The 22244-nt window shown below is 34.9% G+C and overlaps 1 protein-coding gene across 1 annotated transcript in view; it reads right to left on the bottom strand.

Moving 5' to 3' along the window:
- Positions 1-21947, bottom strand: part of LOC142351703 (chymotrypsinogen B-like) — a 42779-nt gene extending 20832 nt beyond the window's left edge. The window contains exon 1 of the mRNA XM_075403847.1: positions 21604-21947. Within this exon, the coding sequence (XP_075259962.1) occupies positions 21604-21883 (280 nt within the window). The 5' untranslated portion in view covers positions 21884-21947. The remainder of the gene's footprint in view (positions 1-21603) is intronic.
- Between the last annotated feature and the right edge of the window lie 297 nt (positions 21948-22244).

The following is a 22244-nucleotide window of genomic DNA, read 5'->3' as shown; positions in this document are numbered from 1 at the left end:
TAGAGGTTATTGGCGGTCGACTCCAGGGAAGCAAGCATGGACACTGACCGAGACGCTGTATCAGTTTGACATTCGATTGTCTGACAATCCACTTTTTTATGAGCGAAGCTACAGTTTGTTTATTAGAGGGAAAGCGGGAAATAGGACGGAAGTCACTGAAACCAGTGATACTGTGGATCAGAGAACGCGACAGCAGTGTTCTCAGAGGCAGGTGATTGATACAAGAAGTAGCCTTGGCATTTCTTTAATTGATCAATTTCGGCAACCTGGCAGAAGTTTTGAAGGGTTTGGCATTGGGTCCAGCTGTGGTTTGTTAAGAAGAGGAGCTTTCGGTAAAGATTTGTCTGGAGAAGTGGAAGATATGAGCATTGCTGAGAGTGGTAGTAGAATAAGAATTCTAGGTTACGGCAATGAAAGGCAAACTGGAACTGAGGTCGAGTTTACCGATAAAATTTGTGGTCAAACAAATCAGGAAGTTTTTAGAGCAGCGCTGAGCGAATATGAAAACAGTGGCAACGGAGAACTTCCGACAGAAGAAGAAATCATTGAGCGAAGAGTTGAGTCTTGTGGACCAGATGAGAATCATGCTATGGAAAAAGCTGAGCTAGGTGATGAACAGTCGGGTGATGAAAATTTGTTTGAAGATATTTCGGATACAGATTTTTCGGATGTAGAGGAACTTGATGTCAACTATGCCAGAAGCGAGACAAGTTTTGCCGCGAGTTTGAACTCAGTAGCATGCGACAACGTAACTGCAATAGCGAGCGATTTTGGTGGTGGTGGTGTCAAAGCTAGCAGAAACGATATGTTGGGAGCCGGGGCCTTGATGGAGTTAGAGGCAGGAGGTTTGGACCAGAAGTTCTGCAATACAATAAACGGGGCTGATGAGACAGAAATGTGTACAACCGACTGCACTGTGGACACTTTGGAGAATTGGACAAGTCCAGGAGGAGTTGATTGTCAGCTGGTATCTGAAGCACAAAAGGGTCAAAACGATAAGGCAGCAGGTGACCGAAGTAATTTTGCACAGTTGGGAAAGGAGCTGGAGGAATGGGTGCAATCGCAATTGCATGAAAGTCAGCTATGTGATAGTGTTTTGGTCGAACCAACGGATGAGCATCAAGGGGACAGTGTTGGAGTTGACGGAACAGGAAAATCTGATCAGAAGTCAATGGCTACAGTGTTGCAGAGATGGGTTCAGGATGATCAACAGCCTAGGAGGGAGGACTCTAGTTTGTTTCCGATGGAAGTTGAGCAAAAAGTGGAGAGAAGAAATGTATCGCGATTTCCGGAGATTGCCAGGCTATTGCTGGTGAATCGCTCGTTAAGCCGGAAAGAGAGGTGGAGCCGTTTGGAAGCATCAGGAAAGCAGTCATGGCAGCATTACAGGAGAAATGGTAGCTACAGTGGAAGAAGTAGACATCCATTCAAGCATCAGAGGAAGAAGGTTTTCATGTTCAGGTGCACGAGTGTATGATGAGGGACGTTGGCAGCTAAGTTATTCAAGCCTTTTTACCCAATTTTTGTCTACATTTTATTAATCTATTTTTCGGACAAGTTGATCAAGCACTATAGCCTTACAATTTTTTTTTTTCAAAATAAGATGATTTAGGGAAATGTGTTGATTTGGTAGATCTATTTTTAGATTTGATTTTTTACTGATTTTGGGGTTCCCTGGGTAGATGTATGTCAAAGGCAATAGGGTTTGGTCAAAAATCGATGTTGATGAATTTGGTAGGATATGATGAAATGTGAAAATGCAGGAGTGTGTTCCAATCTGATTTAATCAGCCGCTATTCAAACTTTGCTGCAGTTAGTTTGTATTAACCCGGAGCTAAATATAAGTGGTTCACTTCACTAGATCGACTATGGTTAAAGTACGTAGGAGTAAGTTAATCGGGTCAAAGGATAAGGCTTTGCAATTATTCGGGAGAATAATAATCTAGGAGGGAGGAGTGTAGAAAGCATAAGAATAAACTCAATAGAAATTTCATAACCAGATAGCGCTAGTTAAATCAGATAATTTAGTTCAAGTTAGACAAGTTAATTAGGTGTTTGAAATAAGCGTTCTTTCGTAAAGTGTTATTGTTTCGAAGGCGCCAGAGACGAGAGTTGAGTGATATCTCTTAAACAAACAAATTGATGAACAAACGCATATTGAGCTGTCGTATATTTTGATTAATTAGCAAAGTTGTATTTGAGCATCAGGCCAAATTCCAAATGAGTGATTTAAATTTAGAAGAAAACTAGAGAGCAAAAATTTGAAGTGAACTAGATTCTTTGAACAGAATTGGAAATTCAATTTGAAGTAAAATGTGCTATTTTGAAGTGACAAAGATAAGGGGGGTAGCCGAACTTGGTGCCCTGCGACTTTGGGGGTTATATTAAGCGGACGCTTATGAAATTTTAATGGGAGGTACACCCAATAATCCTCTCAGGCTGATATACCTTTTGGGCCAATCCGACTACCCAACCCCGAGCTATTAACACCGGAAGTAGGGTGATTTGAAGGTTTTCGATATTTTGAGCGAAAAAATGACTGTTCGAGTATGATACACGGGGAACTAAGGGTTGCAATGGGTATTAAGTCCAGAGTAATATAGCCCATGATCATGGAAAGGGTTTAAGAAGTTGTGGGAGAAATTTACTAGCATTTTGAAATAAGAATAGGCAGTTTTCACTAAAAATAGTTAACACTGAAATTGAAATAGTAATTTCTCTAAAAGTTGAAATCGGATTGACCTGAAAATTGGGGGATAGACTAATTTGGGTACGAGGAATCCAAATTTGAGGTCAGATTTGACCCCAGACCAACCTGCAGGGGACAAGCGCACACCGGTGCTGCGGAACGTAAAATTTGAATTGCTCGTGGAGTATTGGTAGAAGCCGTATAATTTTTGGAGGGCTAGTGTAATTTTTAAGGGCTTTCTAATGGTGCTATTTTCAAATTCCAAGTGCGACCGGAAGTCGGTGCTTCGGGACGACCCGAGTGCCGAAAACCGGAAATTGGCCTTTTTGAGCTGCCGAATGACTTTGAAATGGTTTTAATATGATAACCTGAGACATTTAGTGACAAAAAATAACCACCCCGGTCAATTTTGACGAACTCGGATTTTTCGGGTTTCGGCACCCACGACTCGTTAAAAATTTTCAAATTGCAAACGACTGGCAATGGCTGAACCGTTGGTCATGAAACTTGGCAGGCAAATTGGTGGCACCCTATAGTTACTAGAAAATTTTAGCCGGAGACGTTTTGACTACTACTTCGCAAGTTATTAAGTTTTGAAATTTGGGGTCATCCGGGAGGTCGATGAAAAGTGTGCGCAGTCATTGCTCGTGTTCTATTGGGAGTTAGATGATAAAAAATGGTGAGTAGGTGTAACTATGGTAGGACTTTCCAAGCCAATGGTTGTTTTTGCCAAAGTGACCCGTCATCTTTTGCTATTGACCCCTAACTGACCTCTAGAGGTCACACTTTTGAGCTTTTAGGAATATTAGAATTTTAGGTATGTATAACTAGAGGGAATTGCATGAAATGATTTCAAGATTGGAAATAACAATTTCTCTTGGTCTTTGGTTTAGGGTTGAGTTTGGTTATTTATTCAACACATAATTTTTGACAGGGATTGAGTGCAGCTAGTTAATTTGTTAGCGGAAATAGAGGTATGAGAACTTATCAGAGCAACGTTCAATGTTTACTAAGCGAACACTGATTGACATGTCAAGCACAAATATGAGATAAAGCGAAGTGGATTTGTTTACACATGAGTCCAAAGGTCGTTTACTTAAGATAAGGAGAATGTTGAACAATGGTTGGTAGCAGTTGAATGACAGAGCATAATTTGCTATTGGTTTGTTTGCATAGCAAACAAAGCCCTCCTACGGAATGTGACAGATTGCAAGTGTAAGTTGCAATGTTTACTTAAGAGATTAAGGTTTGTTTGCTTAAGATAAGAGCGTTTGGTAGAGTATAAATTGAAGTAACACACACACACATACAGAGAGAGAGAGAGAGAGAGAGAGAGAGAGAGAGACAGATTTTGGAGTTTTTGGGAGAACTTCAGAAGTTTGGTATTGATCAAGCGAGAGAAAGTAGTTAGTTTAGTGGGACTAAACTTTGAAAGATTTGTAATTGCAAGACCAGTTAGGATACTGTGAGCGTTTTGATTTAGTTCATTTGGGAAGTGAACCACGGATATTGGTAATATTACTTTAATTACTATTATAAATTGTCTTGAATTTGTCTTTTCCTTTGATGTGCAAGTAATTCTCTTACCGTTGTTATCCATATAACCAGAATTGATATTAGGAGCTCAGGTGTGAATTAACTTATTTCAAGGCAATCTAACTTGCAACAGCATACAAGAGTGGAAGAGGGGAAATTGCAGAGTAACAAAGTAACGCTTGCTTCACCAATTCAAAACCTTTGGCTTATTTTATTTGATCGATCTTCTGGGCGACAGAGTCCCCTCACTGTTGAGCCTGGCAGAAATTCAGAAGACGACAGCCAGATTATGCAGAGTTCTGGCAGTCATGCAAGACATTACGTTTTGTTCAAAAATCTTGACAGATTTGTTCAGATAACCGTTCATCTTTGAAATACAAAATTTAATAAATTAATCAAACAAGTATGAGCCCAGGGGGAAGACTGGATGGTCATCTTGTAAGATCTTAGAAGGTTCTTGCAAAAAAAATTCATTTGTAAAATCTTGTAAGACTCATATTTATCTGGTAAGATTATGTCCAAGTCTTGTAAGACAATGCATACTCTCGTAAGATTCTGTTACAACATAACCATTCAGAGCAGTCCCAGCATAAGGATGAGCTTATGCCGAGAAGGTTGTTTTCCATCTTTTTTTTTCAATAAAACTGCAGTATTTTTTTTGCGAAATAACTGCAGAGAAATGATTATTACTATTCATTTGCAGAAAGTAAATTATTTGTGGATAACTCAAAAAAAAATCAGAAAGCAGTCGACAATAAATAGTTAACACTTGTTTTGCTTACCCAAAATTGCTGTGTTCCGCTAAACTTTGATTACTTGGTCTAAAAGTTTTCATCATTATAGCTGTTTAAGCCCTCACAAATGTAACTGTTGAACTATGTGAACAAAATGAAAGATTATGCATCAAAAATAAAGATCTTGAGCAGAATGGGACTGAAGTAAACTTCCCGAAAAATGTGGGAATAAATTTCTGAATTAATGATGGAATTTTGCTAGCAAACTGAAAGATTTTTCGTCAAAAAGAAACATGAAGAGCAGAGTGAGTTTGAACCAAGATTCCGGAATAAATTTTAGGACTTTTACTTTTACTTTAACTTTAAGATAACCATCAGAAGAAACTTTAAGATAGCCATCGTCCTGCAAGATCTTATAGGATAATCAATCATCTCTGCCAAACTGCTACAAGAATATGCAAGATATCCTTCCTCTTGCGCAGGGCATCTTCGGGAAACTTAACAGAATAACGGGCGTCTTCTAAGCCATAAGCATAGGTGGGATAACCGGATATGCTGGTACGGGAATTTTAACTTAACTGCACTTTAAGACGGGTTCTTTTCAGTAAGTGGTCTAAAAAACAACACGATAACATTGTATTTGAAGTGGTAGATATTTCATTAAGCGGGAAAAAGCCAGTTATACGAAATAGTTAATTCAGACATACGCAATAAAAAGCGCAGTAATTTTTTAATTTAAAAATGTCAAGTTAAATGCAAGGATAATGTTGAAGTTTTGCAAAAATTTTGTGTAAAGCTCTATTTGCATCAATTTTTTTCAGCTCAAATTTCTTTGTGTGTAGTTTTTGAACCTAAAGTTTCACAAAATTTAAGGGATCGATAACTCAACTTAATTACGTATCTGCCCAAAATTTTAATATATATATATATATATATATATATATTTATATTTATATATATACATATATATATATATATATATATATATATATATATATATATATATATATATATTGAATATTTTAAATATATATATTAAATATATTAAATATAGCTGCAAATTGACAAGCTGATCTATTAGCAGAATTTGAGAACGACTTGAGAGGATCAATTTCGATAATAACAATCCAAAGAAGTGGAAGCACGACGCGATCTAGCATGGTATTTATAAAAACGTCAATTTGCTTTTCAAAGAATTGCAGCGGAAAATTATAATTTGAGTCAACGACATTCACCGTAAAAAAACATTAAAAAATATTAGCTATTCATTTGTTAAAAAAGATTTTTGTAATTTGCCTTTTATAAAATGGCAAATGATTAGGGTATATGATCCACGAAAAGTTTCGGTGTTATTAATGAGAAATTCTCAGTAATTTCGTAGAAACATTTTGTCATTGGAAGCTTGTCTATGGATTTCTCAGAGAATCCAACCCGTGAAATCTATATAGATCAGAAAAAAGAGCAAGATGACTTATTTCAATTGTGATGTCTTCTGAATTTCCTCTAGGCTGCACAGTAACTGGAATTTGTCGCCCAGAAGATCGATCAAATAAAATAAACCAAAAGATCAGAATCTGTAATGCAAGCAATATTTTGTTACTCAGGTATTTCCCCTCTTCCACTCTTGTACGCCGTTCAAAGTCAAATTGTCCAAAAAATAGTAGGTTCTTAATGAAGCTCCTAATATCAATTTTATCATAATGATCACAGAGTTGGGGCAAATTAGTTTCAATTCAACTCAAATAACAATCCCAACACAATATATAATAGTAATTACAATAAAAAGTAACTCAACATTCGAGGTTCACTTCCCAAATGAACTACGCCAAAATGCTCGCAGTATCTCAGCTGCTCTTGCACATAAAACCACAAAAATTCTTTCGAAACGTCTCTCTGCTTTACGAACTATTTTTGAAATATTAGTCCCACTAAACCAACTGCTCTCAGACTCCGCACTTTTCTCGGAAACTGCAACTCTCTATTTATAATCTAACTACATTTTTCTCGTTACGTGTGTTTCTTCAGTTTTAAGCTCAACCGACACTTGAACTTAAGTAAACTCTTAGTCACATAGACAAACAGTGCATCTTATTTTTCTAATCTGACAAAGTTCTTAGCAGGTCTTTTTTTGCTGTGCAAACAAATCAATGCCGAACTATTGTCTGTCGTTCAACAGCTGTCAACAATAGTTCACTTTCGCCTTATCTCAAGTGAACGACCTTTGTAACCTCATTTAACAAACCCACTTCATTTAGCACACACATTTCACATGTAATTTCGATTAGTTTATGCTAAATAAACAATGAAAGTTGCTTTCGAAAGCCCTTATTACTCCATTTCAGCTCTCAAAATCAACTAAATGTCATCTATCTTGGTCAAAAAAACCTTCGTCAACTAAATTAAACCCGAAAACTAAAAGAAAGCACCCTCAACTGTAATACAACCTGTTCATGCACTTCCCCAAGCTAAAACCGACCGAAAAGAACAATTTGTTTGTAAATTCCAAAATATGACCTCCACGGTTCAAGCTTCACGGTGAGAGAACAAGTTAATACAAGATAACTGATGTTGCGGAAAGTCCAGCCAGATGGGAAAGTCCACTAAATTTTGCTATCTAAATCAACCAAAAAGACTTCAGCCACAACTGCGCACAGGTTTCGTGTGTTCCATTTCGGATCAAATATTCAAAAGGTCATATCTTGTGTTCTGTTGCTGAACACCTCATAGGGTAAAACTATTTAGAAACTGTAGGGTGCCAGTTAGTTGCATGCAAATAATAATTGTCTTAGTGATATCGATTGCGAGTCGTTTGCGTTTTGAATTTTTTCAATAAGTCTTGATTGCCGAAACCCGAAAACTCTCAAAAAAACCCGAGTAAGCATATTTAACCGGGTTCGGTATTTTTATCACTTGCTGTCTTAGCTTATCATATATTTAAATTTTCAAAACTATTCGCCAGCTAAAAAAAGCTTTTTGTTTTTGGCTCTCAAATGAAGCCATCCACTGACTTCCAGTTGCAACTGGAAGCTGAAAAATCACCATTGGAAAATTTTTTGGAAGTTACACTAATCCTTCAGAAAATAAAAATATACAACAAATACTCCACGACCAAATGAAATCTTACGTGCCGCCGCATTGGCGTGCGGTAGTTGGGTGGGGGTAAACTGAGCTCAAATCCGACCTCAAAATCTGACACTCGAATCGACACTAGTCTCTCTACCATATTCAGCTCAATCCAGCAAAGGCTTTCCTAATTTTACTATTTTCAAAAACAAACGCTAATGAAACCTACTTGAAAAAGTTTTAATATTTTTTTCTGCATGAAAGAACTCGAAAACCACTGAGACATTTTTTCCTCGATTCTATTATGAATAACACAGAAAACTTGTCCGTTTTGCATCAAATCATTCACCTATTTCATATTGAGGTTGCCATTTTTTTCACAAAAACCTCAAAAACCTTCAAATCATGCTTTTTCCGGTCTTAGAGACGCCGAGGTGGGTCTGTTGACCCGGACCATATTCCAGCTTGAGAGGACCATTGACTGTACATGAGATTGTTTTTCGGTTAATGTCCGCTTATTGTAACTACCTAAAGAGGTTGTGAGTGATCGGCTTGGTGGTATCTTTATTGTGATTTCTTGTGTTTCTCTCTGGTAATAATTTATTTCTTCACTTCAAACTCAGGCTCTCTTCAAAATATCCAGCTGACTTCAAAATCAAAAATGTTCTCTAGTTGTCTATTTCAAAATTTTATCGATCAAACATTTATAATTTGGCCTGATGCCAATACACAACGTTTCTAAGTTACTGAAACTTTTTGACGATTGAATATGCTTTTAATTGGTAATTTGTTTCTCTAAGATATATCTTTCAATTCCACTCTCTGACGCCTCCCAAAAATTTGACTTATTAGGAAAGAACACTAAACTCGAATACCTATTTTAACTTAAACATTCTGATTTAACTCATCTAACATAATTGCTGTATCTGCACAAGGTGTAGAATGCACAAGTTTACGTTAAAATTGGCACTTTAACGTAAATTTATGCATTTTTCAATAAGTACACACACTCCTAGCACGACTTTTTTGTGAATGCTTTTCAATTAACATATAAAATTATAATAGGAGCTATGACATAATCTCTATAGCAATTTGATAAGACCGTAGTGCAGCACCTTATGCGTTTCAGATCAAAAAACACTGAACTTTTATCAAATAATTGAATTCCTTTTATTCTCTGATTAAAAATTTGAGGTTATTTTTGAGAGCTTGGTTTGAGATTTTACTGTTTTTCAAAAATTTGGTAATTTTTTTTAGACAAAATCTTATCTAATGCGATCTGACATATATCTTTCAACAGCTGGTTATTTTGTAAGTACTTACAAATTGAAGGATAAACTTGTGAGAACTTGGTTAATTGAATGGTTTTCGTGAAAAATTTTCACAAATTCGTTTTGTCGAGATTTGACCCCGTTTGGTTTTTCTAGAGCACGATAAAAAACTGACCCCAAATTTAGATAAACAAAATACATATTTAATGCCCGTTGTAATCAAAAATTTTTCTTAGACAATTTCCTAGAAGGTCTCTCTTTGTTGTTTAAAGAAACCAATGCGGACTATAATCTGTCGTTCAACAGCTGTCAAAAATACCTTATTTTTGCCTTACCTCAAATTAACGACCTTTGTAGTCTCATTTAAACAAACCCACTTCATTTATCACACACATTTCAGATGTCATTTCAATTACTTCTTGCTAGGTAAACAATGAAAGTTGCTTTCGAAAGCCCTTATTACTCCATTTCAGCTCTCAAAATCAACTAATTGTCATTAATCTTTGTCAAAAATCATTCATCAACTAAATTAAATCTGACAACTAAAAAAACGTCCTCAACTGTAATACAATCTTTTCATACACTTTCCCAAGCTAAAACCAACTGAAAAGAACAATTTGTTTGTAAAACCCAAAATATGAGCTCCACAGGTCATGCTTCACGATGAGAGGTCGAGTTGATAAAAAAATAACTGTTGTCGCGGAAAATCCACCCAGAGGGGAAAGTCCACTATATTTTGCTACCTAAATAATGCCAAAAGGACATCAGCAATAACTGCGCACAGCTTCGTTGTCTTCCACTTCGGATCAAATATTCGAAAGGTCATATCTCGTGTTCTGTGGGTCAGAACCTCATAGGGTAAAATTGATTAGAAACTGTAGGGTGACAGTTAGTGGCATGCTAATAATCATTTTCTCAGTAATATCGATTGCGAGTTGTTTGCGTTTTAAATTTTTTCCTAGGAGTTTTGATTGGCGACAAAATTTCAGAATGAATTGTTATCTTGCCAGCTTATGCAAGATTCTGATTGAGTCATGCAAGACATTACGTTTTCCTTCAAAAATCTTGACAGATCAGTTCATATAACCGTTCATCTTTGAAATACAAAAAATTTCTAAAGTAATCAAGTAAGAATGAGCCCAGAAGGAGACTGGATTGTCATCTTAGAGGATCTTAGAAGATTCTTGCAAACAAATTATTTATTAGATCTTGTGAGACGCATGTTTATCTTGTAAGATTATGTCAAAGTCTTGTAAGACAATGCATATTCTCGTAAGAGTCTGTTACAAGACAATCATTCAGAGCAGTCCCAGCATCAGGATGAGCTTATGCTGAAAAGGTTGTTTTCCATCATTTTTTTCAATAAAACTGCAGTATTTTTTTGCGAAATAACTGCAGAGAAATGATTGTTGCTATTAAATTGTAGAAAGTAAATTATTTGTGGATGACTCAAAAAATTTCAGAAAGCAATCGACAGTAAATTGTTAACTCTTGTTGGCGTACCCAAAATTGCTGTTTTCCGCTAAACTTTGTTTACTTGGTCTAAAAATTTTCATCATTATAGCTCTTCAAGCCTTCACAATTATAACTGTTGAACTATGAGAACAAAATGAAAGATTATGCATCAAAAATGATGACCTTGGGCAGAATGGGACTGAAGTAAACTTCCCGAAAAATGTGGGAACAAATTTCGGAATTAATGATGGAATTTTGCTAGCAAAATGAAAGATCATTCGTCAAAACGAATTATGGAGAGCAGATTGGGTTTGAAATAAGAGTCCGAAAAAAATTTTCAGACTTTAACTTTTACTTTAACAGGATAAACTTAAAGGATAATCAATCTTCTCTGCTAAACTGCTACAAGACCATGCAAGATATTCTCCATCTCTTGCGCAGGGCATCTTCGGGAATTTTAACAGAATAACGGGCGTCTTCTAAGCCATAAGCATAGGTGGGATAACCGGATATGCTGGTACGGGAATTTTAACTTAACTGCACTTTAAGACGGGTTCTTTTCAGCAAGTGGTCTAAAAAACAACACGATAACATTGTATTTGAAGTGGTAGATATTTCCTTAAGCGGGAAAAAGCCAGTTATACGAAATAGTTAATTCAGACATACGCAATAAAAAGCGCAGTAATTTTTTAATTTTAAAAAAAATGTCAAGTTAAATGCAAGGATAATGTTGAATATTAGCAAAAATTTTGTGTAAAGCTCTATTTGCATTAATTTTTTTCAGCTCAAACTTCTGTGTGTGTAGTTTTTGAACCTAAAGTTTCACAAAATATACGGGATCGATAACTCAACTTATATACGTATCTGCTCAAAATTTTTATTTTATATATATATATATATATATATATATAAAAAAATATATGTATATATATATATATGTATATATATTTATATATAAATAATATATATATGTATATATATATATATATATTAATATATATATATATATGTATATATATACATATATATATATATATATATATATATATATATATATATATATGTATACATATATATTTATATATATATAAATATATATGTATATATATATATATATATATATGTAAACATATATATATATATATATATTTAATATGATACTTATAAACCCTTAATCATTTTACATGACCAAAAGACAGCTGCAAATTGACCAGCTGATCTATTAGCAGAATTTGGGACAACTTGAGAGGATCAATTTCGACCAAAACAATCCAACGAAGTGGAAGCACAACGCGATCTAGCATGGTTTTATAAAAACGTCAATTTGCTTTTCAAAGAATTGCAACTGAAAATTATAGTTTGATTCAAAGACATTCACCGTAAAAAAACATTAAAAAATATTAGCTATTTATTTAATAATAAAAAAAAATTTTCAAATTGCTTTTTATAAAATTGCAAATGATTAGGGTATATGATCCACGAAAAATTTCGGTGTTATTAATGAGAAATTCTCAGTAATTTCGTAGAAACATTTTGTCATTGGAAGCTTGTCTATGGATTTCTCAGAGAATCCAACCCGTGAAATCTATATAGATCAGAAAAAAGAGCAAGATGACTTATTTCAATTGTGATGTCTTCTGAATTTCCTCTAGGCTGCACAGTAACTGGAATTTTTCGCCCAGAAGATCGATCAAACAAAATAAACCAAAAGATCAGAATCTATGATGCAAGCAATATTTTGTTACTCAGTTATTTCCCCTCTTCCACTCTTGTACGCCGTTCAAAGTTAAATTGTCCGAAAAATAGTAGGTTCTTAATGAAGCTCCTAATATCAATTTTGTCATAATAATCACAGAGTTGGGGCAAATTAGTTTCAATTCAACTCAAATAACAATCCCAAGACAATATATAATAGTAAATGCAATAAAAATAGTAACTCAACATTCGAGGTTCACTTCCCAAATGAACTACGCCAAAATGCTCGCAGTATCTCAGCTGCTCTTGCACATAAAACCACAAAAACTCTTTCAAAACGTCTCTCTGCTTTACGAACTATTTTTGAAAAATTAGTCCCAATAAACCAACTGCTCTCAGACTCCGCACTTTTCTCTATTTATAATCTTACTACATTTTTCTCGTTACGTGTGTTTCTTCAATTTTAAGCTCAACCGACACTTGAACTTAAGTTAACTCTTAGTCACATAGATAAACAGTGCATCTTACTTTTCTAATCTGACAATTTTGTTAGAAGGTCTCTCTTTGCTGTGCAAACAAATCAATGCCAAACAGCTGTCGTTCAACAGCTGTCAACAATAGTTCGCTTTCGCCTTTTCTCAAGTGAACGACCTTTGTGATCTCGTTTAAACGAACCCACTTCATTTATCACACACATTTCACATGTCATTTCAAGTACTTTTTGCTACGTAAACAATGAAAGTTGCTTTCAAAAGCTCCTATTACTCCATTTCAGCTCTCAAAATCAACTAATTGTCATCAATCTTTGTCAAAAAAACCTTCGTCAACTAAATTAAACCCGAAAACTAAAAGAAAGCGCTTTCAACTGTAATACAACCTGTTCATGCACTTCCCCAAGCTAAAACCGACCGAAAAGAACAATTTGGCGCCTCCGACCGAAAAGCTAAAACCGACCGAAAAGAACACTCTCTGGCGCCTCCGAAAATTTGACTTATTAGGAAAAACCACTAAACTCGAATACCTAATTTAACTTAAATATTCTGATTTAACTCATCTAACATAATTGCTGTATATGCACCAAATGTAGAATGCACAAGTTTACGTTAAAATTGACACTTTAACGTAAATTTATGCATTTTACACTCTGTACACAAGCTCATAGAGTGGCTTTTTTGTGAACGCTTTTTAATTAACATATAAATATATAAGAGGAGCTATGAAATAATCTCTATAATAATTTGGTAAGACCGCATTGTAACACCATATGCGTTCCAGATAAAAAAACACTGAACTTTAATCGAATAATTGAACTCCTTCTGTTTTCTAATTAAATTGATCAAATTTTTGAGATTGTTTTTGAGAACTTGGTTTGAGATATTACTGTTTTTCCAAATATTTGGTAATTTTTTTACTAGAAAAGATCTTATCTAATTCGATCTGACAAATTTCTTACAATAGCTGCTTTATTTTTGAGTACTTACAAATTGAAGGATAAATTTGTGAGAACTTGGCAAATTGGATGGTTTGCTTGAAAGTTTTCACAAACTCGTTTTGTCGAGATTTGTTCTTGTTTCTTTTTCTAGAGCACGATATTTAATTAACCCCAAATTCAGATAAACAAAACTCATATGTAAAGCGCGTTGTAATCAAAAATTTATCTTAGACAAATTTTTTAGAAGGTCTCTTTTTCTTGTGCAAACAAATCAATGCCGAACTATGCTCTGTCGTTCAACAGCTGTCAACAATAGTTCGGTTTCGCCTTATCTCAAGTGAACGACCTTTGTGATCTCATTTAAACGAACCCACTTCATTTATCACACACATTTCACATGTCATTTCAAGTACTTTTTGCTACGTAAACAATGAAAGTTGCTTTCGAAAGCCCTTATTACTCCAGTTCAGCTCTCAAAATCAACCAATTGTCATCAACCTTTGTCAAAAAAGCCTTCCTCAACTAAATTAAAACCGAAAACTAAATGAAAGCGCCCTCAACTGTAATACAACCTGTTCATGCACTTCTCCAAGCTAAAACCGACCGAAAAAAACAATTTGTTGGTAAATTCCAAAATATGACCTCCACGGTTCAAGCTTCACGATGAGAGGTCAAGTTAATACAAGATAACTGTTGTCGCGGAAAGTCCAGCCAGATAGGAAAATCCACAAATTTTTGCGATCAAAATCATGCCAAAAAGACATCAGCAGCAACTGCGCGCAGCTTTCGTGTGTTCCATTTCGGATCAAATATTCAAAAGGTCATATCTTGTGTTCTGTTGCTGAAAACCTCATAGGGTAAAATTATTTAGAAACTGTAGGGTGCCAGTTAGTGGCATGCAGATAATAATTGTCTTAGTGATATCGATTGCAGGTCGTTCGCGTTTTGCAATTTTTCAATGAGTCTTGATTGCCGAAACCCGAAAACTCTAAAAAAACCGAGTAAGCAGATTTAACCGGGTTCGGTATTTTTATCACTTATAACAATCGCTAATGAAACCTACTTGAAAAAGATTTTTCTTCTGCATGAAAGAACTCGATAACCATTGAGACATTTTTTCTCAATTCTATGATGAATAACACAGAAAACTTGTTCGTTTTGCATCAAATCATTCACCTATTTTGTATTGATGTCGCCATGTTTTTTTAAAAAACCTCAAAAACCTTCAAATCATGCTTTTTCCGGTCTTAAAGACGCCGAGGAGGGTCTGTTGACCCGGACAATATTCCAGCTTGAGAGGACCATTGACTGTACATGAGATTGTTTTTCGGTTAATGTCCGCTTATTGTAACTACCTAAGGAGGTTGTGAGTGATCGGCTTGGTGGTATTTTATTGTGATTTCTTGTGTTCCTCTCTGGTAACAATTTGTTTCTTCACTTCAAACTCAGGTTCTCTTCAAAATATTCAGCTGACTTCAATATCAAAAATTGTTCTCTAATTCTCTATTTCAAAATTTTACCGATCAAACATTTAGAATTTGGCCTGATGCCAAAACACAAATTTTCTAAGTTATTGAAACTTTTTGACGTCTCAATATGCTTTTGATTGGTAATTTGTTTCTCTAAGATATATCTTTCAATTCCACTCTCTGGCGCCTCCGAAAATTTGATTTATTAGGAAAGACCACTAAACTCGAATACCTATTTTAACTTAAATATTCTGATTTAACTCATCTAACATAATTGCTGTATCTGCACAAGGTGTAGAATGCACAAGTTTACGTTAAAATTGGCACTTTAACGTAAATTTATGCATTTTGCAATAAGTAAACACGCTCATAGCGTGACTATTTTGTGAACGCTTTTCAATTAACATGTAAAATTATAATAGGCATTATGACATAATCTCCATTACAATTTGGTAAGACCGTAGTGCAGCACCGTATGCGTTCCAGATAAAAAACACTGAACTTTTATCAAATAATTAAGTTCCTTTTGTTCTAATATTAAAGTTTTGAGACTATTTTTGAGAGGTTGGTTTGAGATTTTACTGTTTTTCAAATATTTGGTAATTTTTTCTATTAGACAAAATCTTATCTAATGCGATCTGACATATATCTTACAACAGCTGGTTATTTTGTAAGTACTTACAAATTGAAAGATGAGCTTGTGACAACTTGGCAAATTGAATGGTTATCGTGGAAAATTTTCGCAAATTCGTTTTGTCGAGATTTGATCCCGTTTGTTTTTTCTAGAGCACGATAAAAAACTGACCCCAAATTTAGATAAACAAAATACATATTTAATGCCCGTTGTAATCAAAAATTGTTTTTAGACAATTTCCTAGAAAGTCTCTTTTCCTTGTGCAAACAAATCAATGCCAAACTATGCTCTGTCGTTCAGCAGCGGTCAACAATAGTTCGTTTTCACCTTATCTCAAATTAACGACTTTTTTAATCTCATTTAAACAAACCCGCTTCATTTATCACACACATTTCACATGTCATTTCAATTACTTTTTGCTAGGTAAACAAAGAAAATTGCTTTCAAAAGCCCTTATTACTCCATTTCAGCTCTCAAAATCAATTAATTGTCATTAATCTTTGTCAAAAAAATCTTCGTCAACTAAATTAAACCCGAAAACTAAAAGAAAGCGCCCTCAATTGTAATACAACCTGTTCATGCACTTCCCAAGCTAAAACCGACCGCAAAGAACAATTTTTTTTGTAAAACTCAAAATATGACCTCCACGGTTCAAGCTTCACGATGAGAGATCAAGTTAATACAAGATGACTGTTGTCGCTGAAAATCCATTCGTCAACTAAATTAAATCTGGCAACTAAAAAAACAGTCCTCCGCTGTAATACAATCTGTTAATGCACTTCCCCTAGCTAAAACCGACTGAAAAGAACAATTTGCTTGTAAAACCCAAAATATGACATCCACGGGTCAAGCTTCACGATGAGAGGTCAAGTTAATAAAAAATAACTGTTGTCGCGGAAAGTCCAGCCAGATGGGAAAGTCCACTATATTTTGCTATCTAACTCATGCCAAAAAGACATCAGCAACAACTGCGCACAGCTTTCCATTGTGTTCCATTTTGGATCAAATATTCAAAAGGTCATATCTCGTGTTCTGTGGGTCAAAACCTTATAGGGTAAATTTTATTAGAAACTGTAGGGTGCCAGTTAGTGGCATGCTAATAATCATTTTCTCAGTGATATCGATCGCAAGTCGTTTGCATTTTACATTTTTTTCTAGGAGTTTTCATTGTCGAAACCCGAAAACTCACAAAAGAAACCGAGTCAGCAGATTTAACTGGGTTGGGTAATTTTATCACTAACTCTCTCAAATTTTCATATATTTAATTCGGCAGCTAAAAAGATTTTTTAGTCCTCCGGAAAAAATAAATATAAAACAAATATTCCACGACCAATTGAAATTTTACGAGCCGCCACATTGGCGTGCGGTAGTTGGGTGGGGTTAAGCCTGAGCTCAAATCCGACTTCAACATCTGACACTCGGATCGACACTAGTCTCTCTGCCAATTTTAGCTCAATCCAGCAAAGGCTTTCCTAATGTTATTAATTACATTAACCAACCCCAAGAAACCCTACTTGAAAAAGCCGTTTTTTCTGCATGAAAGAACTCAAAACCACTGAGACATTTTTTCGTTGATTCTATAAAGAATAACACAGAAAACTTGTTCGTTTTGAATCAAATCAAGCGCCTATTTCGTATCGAGTTTGCCATTTTTTTTTTTACAAAACCTCTAAAATCTTCAAATGATGCTTTTTCCGGTCTTAAAGAAGCCGAGGAGGGTCGGTTGACCCGGACAATATGCCAGCTCGAGAGGACCTTTGACTGTACATGAGATTATTTTTTGGTAAATGTCCGCTTATTGTAATTAACTAAGGAGGTTGTGAGTGATCGGCTTGGTGGTATTTTTATTGTGATTTCTTGTGTTTCTCTCTGGTAATACTTTGTTTCCTCACTTCAAACTCAGGTTCTCTTAAAAGTATCCAGTTTACTTCAAAATCAAAATTTGCTCTGTAATTGTGAATTTTTAAACTTTACCGATCAAACATTTACACTTTGGCCTGATGCCAATACACAACTTGACTAAGTTATTGAAAATTTCGACAGCTCAATATGCTTTTGTTTGGTAATTTGTATCTTTAAGATGTATCCCTCAATTCCCCTCCATGGCGTCTCCGAAACTTTGACTTATTATAAAAGTGCACTAAATTCGAATACCTATTTTAACTTAAATAATCTGATTTAACTCATCTAACGTAAATGCTGTATATGCACCAAATGTAGAATGCACAAGTTTACGTTACAATTGCCACTTTAACGTATATTTATGCATTTTACACTCTGTACACAAGCTCATAGAGTGGCTTTTTTGTGAACGCTTTTTAATTAACATATAAATATATAAGAGGAGCTATGAAATAATCTCTATAACAATTTGGTAAGACCGTATTGTAACACCATATGCGTTCCAGATAAAAAAACACTGACCTTTAATCGAATAATTGAACTCCTTCTGTTTTCTGATTAAATTGATTAAATTTTTGAGATTGTTTTTGAGAACTTGGTTTGAGATATTACTGTTTTCCAAATATTTGGTAATTTTTTTACTAGAAAAGATCTTATCTAATGCGATCTGACAAATTTCTTACAATAGCTGCTTTATTTGTGAGTACTTACAAATTGAAGGATAAATTTGTGAGAACTAGGCAAATTGGATGGTTTGCTGGAAAGTTTTCACAAACTTGTTTTGTCGAGATTTGATCTTGTTTCTTTTTCAAGAGCACGATATTTAATTAACCCCAAATTCAGATAAACAAAACTCATATGTAATGCGCGTTGTGATCAAAAATTTATCTTAGAGAAATTTCTTAGAAGGTCTCTTTTTCTTGTGCAAACAAATCAATGCCGAACTATGCTCTGTCGTTCAACAGCTGTCAACAATAGTTCGCTTTCGCCTTATCTCAAGTGAACGACCTTTGTGATCTCATTTAAACGAACCCACTTCATTTATCACACACATTTCACATTTCATTTCAAGTACTTTTCGAAAGCCCTTATTACTCCAGTTCAGCTCTCAAAATCAACCAATTGTCATCAACCTTTGTCAAAAAACCCTCCGTCAACTAAATTTAACCCGAAAAATAAAGAAGGCGACCTCCACTGTAATACAACCTGTTCAAGCACTTAACTAAGCTGAAACCGACCGAAAAGAACAATTTGTTTGTAAAACCCAAAATATGACATCCACGGGTCAAGCTTCACGATGAGAGGTCAAGTTAATAAAAAATAACTGTTGTCGCGGAAAGTCCAGCCAGATGGGAAAGTCCACTATATTTTGCTATCTAACTCATGCCAAGAAGACATCAGCAACAACTGCGCACAGCTTTCCATTGTGTTCCATTTTGGATCAAATTTTCAAAAGGTCATATCTCGTATTCCGTTGCTCAAAACCTCATAGGGTAAATATATTTAGAAACTTTAGTTTTCCAGTTAGTGGCATGCAAATAATAATTGTCTTAGTGATATCGGTTGCAAGTCGTTTGCATTTGCTTTTTTTCAATGAGTCTTGATTCCCGAAACCCAAAAGCTCTGTCTGACGTTATCATATATTTAAAATTTCAAAGTCATTAGCCAGTTAAAAAGATTTTTTTATGTTTTTTATGCTCTCAAATGAAGCCATCCACTGACTTCCAGTTGCAACTGGAAGCTGAAAAATCACCATTACAAAATTTTTCGAAAGTTTTACTAATCCTCCAGAAAATATAAATAAAAAACAAATACTCCACGACCAAATGAAATCTTACGTATCGCCGCATTGGCGTGCGGTAGTTGGGGGGGGGGGGGAACTGAGCTCAAATCCGACACTCGGATCGACACTAGTCTCTCTACCAATTTCAGCTCAATCCAGCAAAGGCTTTCCTAATGTTACTATTTTCTTTACAAAACGCTAATGAAACCTACTTGAAAAAACCTTTTTCTGCTTGAAAGAACTCGAAAACCACTGAAACATTTCTTCCTCGATTCTAAATGAATAACACAGAAAACTTGTCCGTTATGAATCAAATCACTCCCCTATTTTGTATTGAGGATGTCTTTTTTTTACAAAACCTCAAAAACCTTCAAATGATGCTTTTTCCGGTCTCAAAGACGCCGAGGTGGGTCGGTTGACCCGGACAATATGCCAGCTCGAGCGGATCATTGACTCTACATGAGATTGTTATTTTGTTAATGTCCGCTTCTTGTAACTATCTAAGGAGGTTGTGAGTGATCGGCTTGGTGGTATTTTCATTGTGTTTTCTTGTGTTTCTCTCTGGTAATACTTTGTTTCTTCACTTCAAACTCAGGTTCTCTTCAAAATATCTCACTGACTTCAAAATCAAAAACCGCTCTCTAGTTGTGTATTTCTAAATTTTACCGATCAAATATTTAGAATTTGGCCTGATGCCAGCACACAACTTTTCTAAGTTATTGAAATTTTTTGACAGCTCAATATGCTTTTGTTTGGTAATTTGTTTCTTTAAGATATATCCCTCAATTCACCTCCCTGGTGCCTCCGAAACTTTGACTTATTATGAAAGACGTAACGTAAATTTTTGCATTTTACAATCTGTACACACGCTCATACCGTGGATTTTATGTGAACGCTTTTGAATTAACATATTAAATTATAAGAGGAGCTATGACATAATCTTTATAACAATTTTGTAAGACCGTAGTACAACACCGTATGCGTTGCAGATCAAAAAACAGTAAACTTTTATCGAATAATTGAACTCTTTTTGTTCTCTGATTAAATTTTTGAGATTTTATTGAGAGCTTGGTTAGAGATATTTCTGTTTTTCAAATATGTGGTGATTTTTTTAATTAAAGAAATCTTATCTAATGCGATCTGACATATGTCTTAAAATAGCTGGTTATTTTTTAGGTACTTACAAATTGAAGGATAAACTTGTGAGAAATTGTCAAATTGAATGGTTATCTTGAAAAATTTTTACAAGTTTGTTCTGTCGAGATTTGATCCCGTTTGTTTTTTCTAGAGCACGATATTTAATTAACCCCAAATTTAGAAAAATAAAATACATATTTAATGCCCGTTGTAAGCAAAAATTTTTTATATGTTCATTTTAATTAAATTTTGATATTATTTTCGGCCAGTTTAATTAATATTTTTTTGCCAGATTCAAATACCAGTTTTTTATTCACCTGGAGGTTCTCTGTTGAACTTAAAAATATTGCTCTACGTCTTCAATATTATTCTTTAGCTCAAGCAGAGTGGTTGTCGTGTCAAAACTTGATATTTTAATCAGAATGTTAAAAATTATGACAAGATATACGCATATGGGTTGACGGGATAACATGTTTATTGTACGTCACTTGTAAACTTATCAGAAATAGTAAATCAGGTGATTCGAATGAAATAACTTGTAAGTCGTATATTAAACTTATATATACTTGTAATTTTTTTTGGAGGGAAATGTTGTAAGACATTGTTTCGCCTTATAAGAACTTGTAAGAATCTTATATGATCTTATAACTTAACGATCCGTCTCGACCCCGGTTCCTGAAATTGAGCTCTTATGATTTATGAGAGAACATGAAAACTTTTAACCACCTGGTTATCTTGTCTCATCTCATTTTTGGAGTTTGGAACCTCAGGAGAGGTGGGAATTACACGAAAAGGGTACCAACCAGGAACTATACTTCCATCGCTGAGGTACAAACAAAGTGCCACAGTTATTACCCAGTACTTGGCAATAACAGCACCCCCGCAAAACTTGTACCGAGCACTGAATCCAATATAAGCGAAGAAACGACTTTTACCGCTCGGGTATCCATTGATAATTAGCGTTTGAAAACGGTCTGAAATTTTTTGCTTCCGCAAACTTTGGTCCGTGTCAAACTCACGGCAGAAATATAACGAGAGTAGAGGTAAAAATAGAACTAATTGAACTTGTTGTGAAAGCAACATCTTTGTTGGTAAGATTCAAGTTTACGTCAAGATTCTAAGTTTGTCGTTGAGCTGAAGGCTATTGTGTGTTGATCATTCTTATTAATAGTGCCAACAGATCTAATTTATTCAGTCTATTATATTATTGCTGTTACTCTCCTGCACTTGATTAAGTTTATGTTGAGCTAATGCTCAATTTACTGATATATTTTGCATCTAAACTTATAAATTCCAAATACAAATATCGCTAAAAACTTTGAAAAATAAGCCCAGTAGAGGGTTTTTTCTGTGGGTTTTTTTCCGTGGTTTTATCCAAAACCGGAGTATGAAGATCAAGAAAAAATATAGAATGCTGAGACCATGAGAAGAAGTCGATACAGTG

Source organism: Convolutriloba macropyga, chromosome 13, assembly GCF_964194025.1.
Source record: "Convolutriloba macropyga chromosome 13, txConMacr16.3, whole genome shotgun sequence".
NCBI lineage: Eukaryota > Metazoa > Xenacoelomorpha > Acoela > Convolutidae > Convolutriloba > Convolutriloba macropyga.
This window is presented reverse-complemented; position numbering and strand designations above follow the sequence as displayed.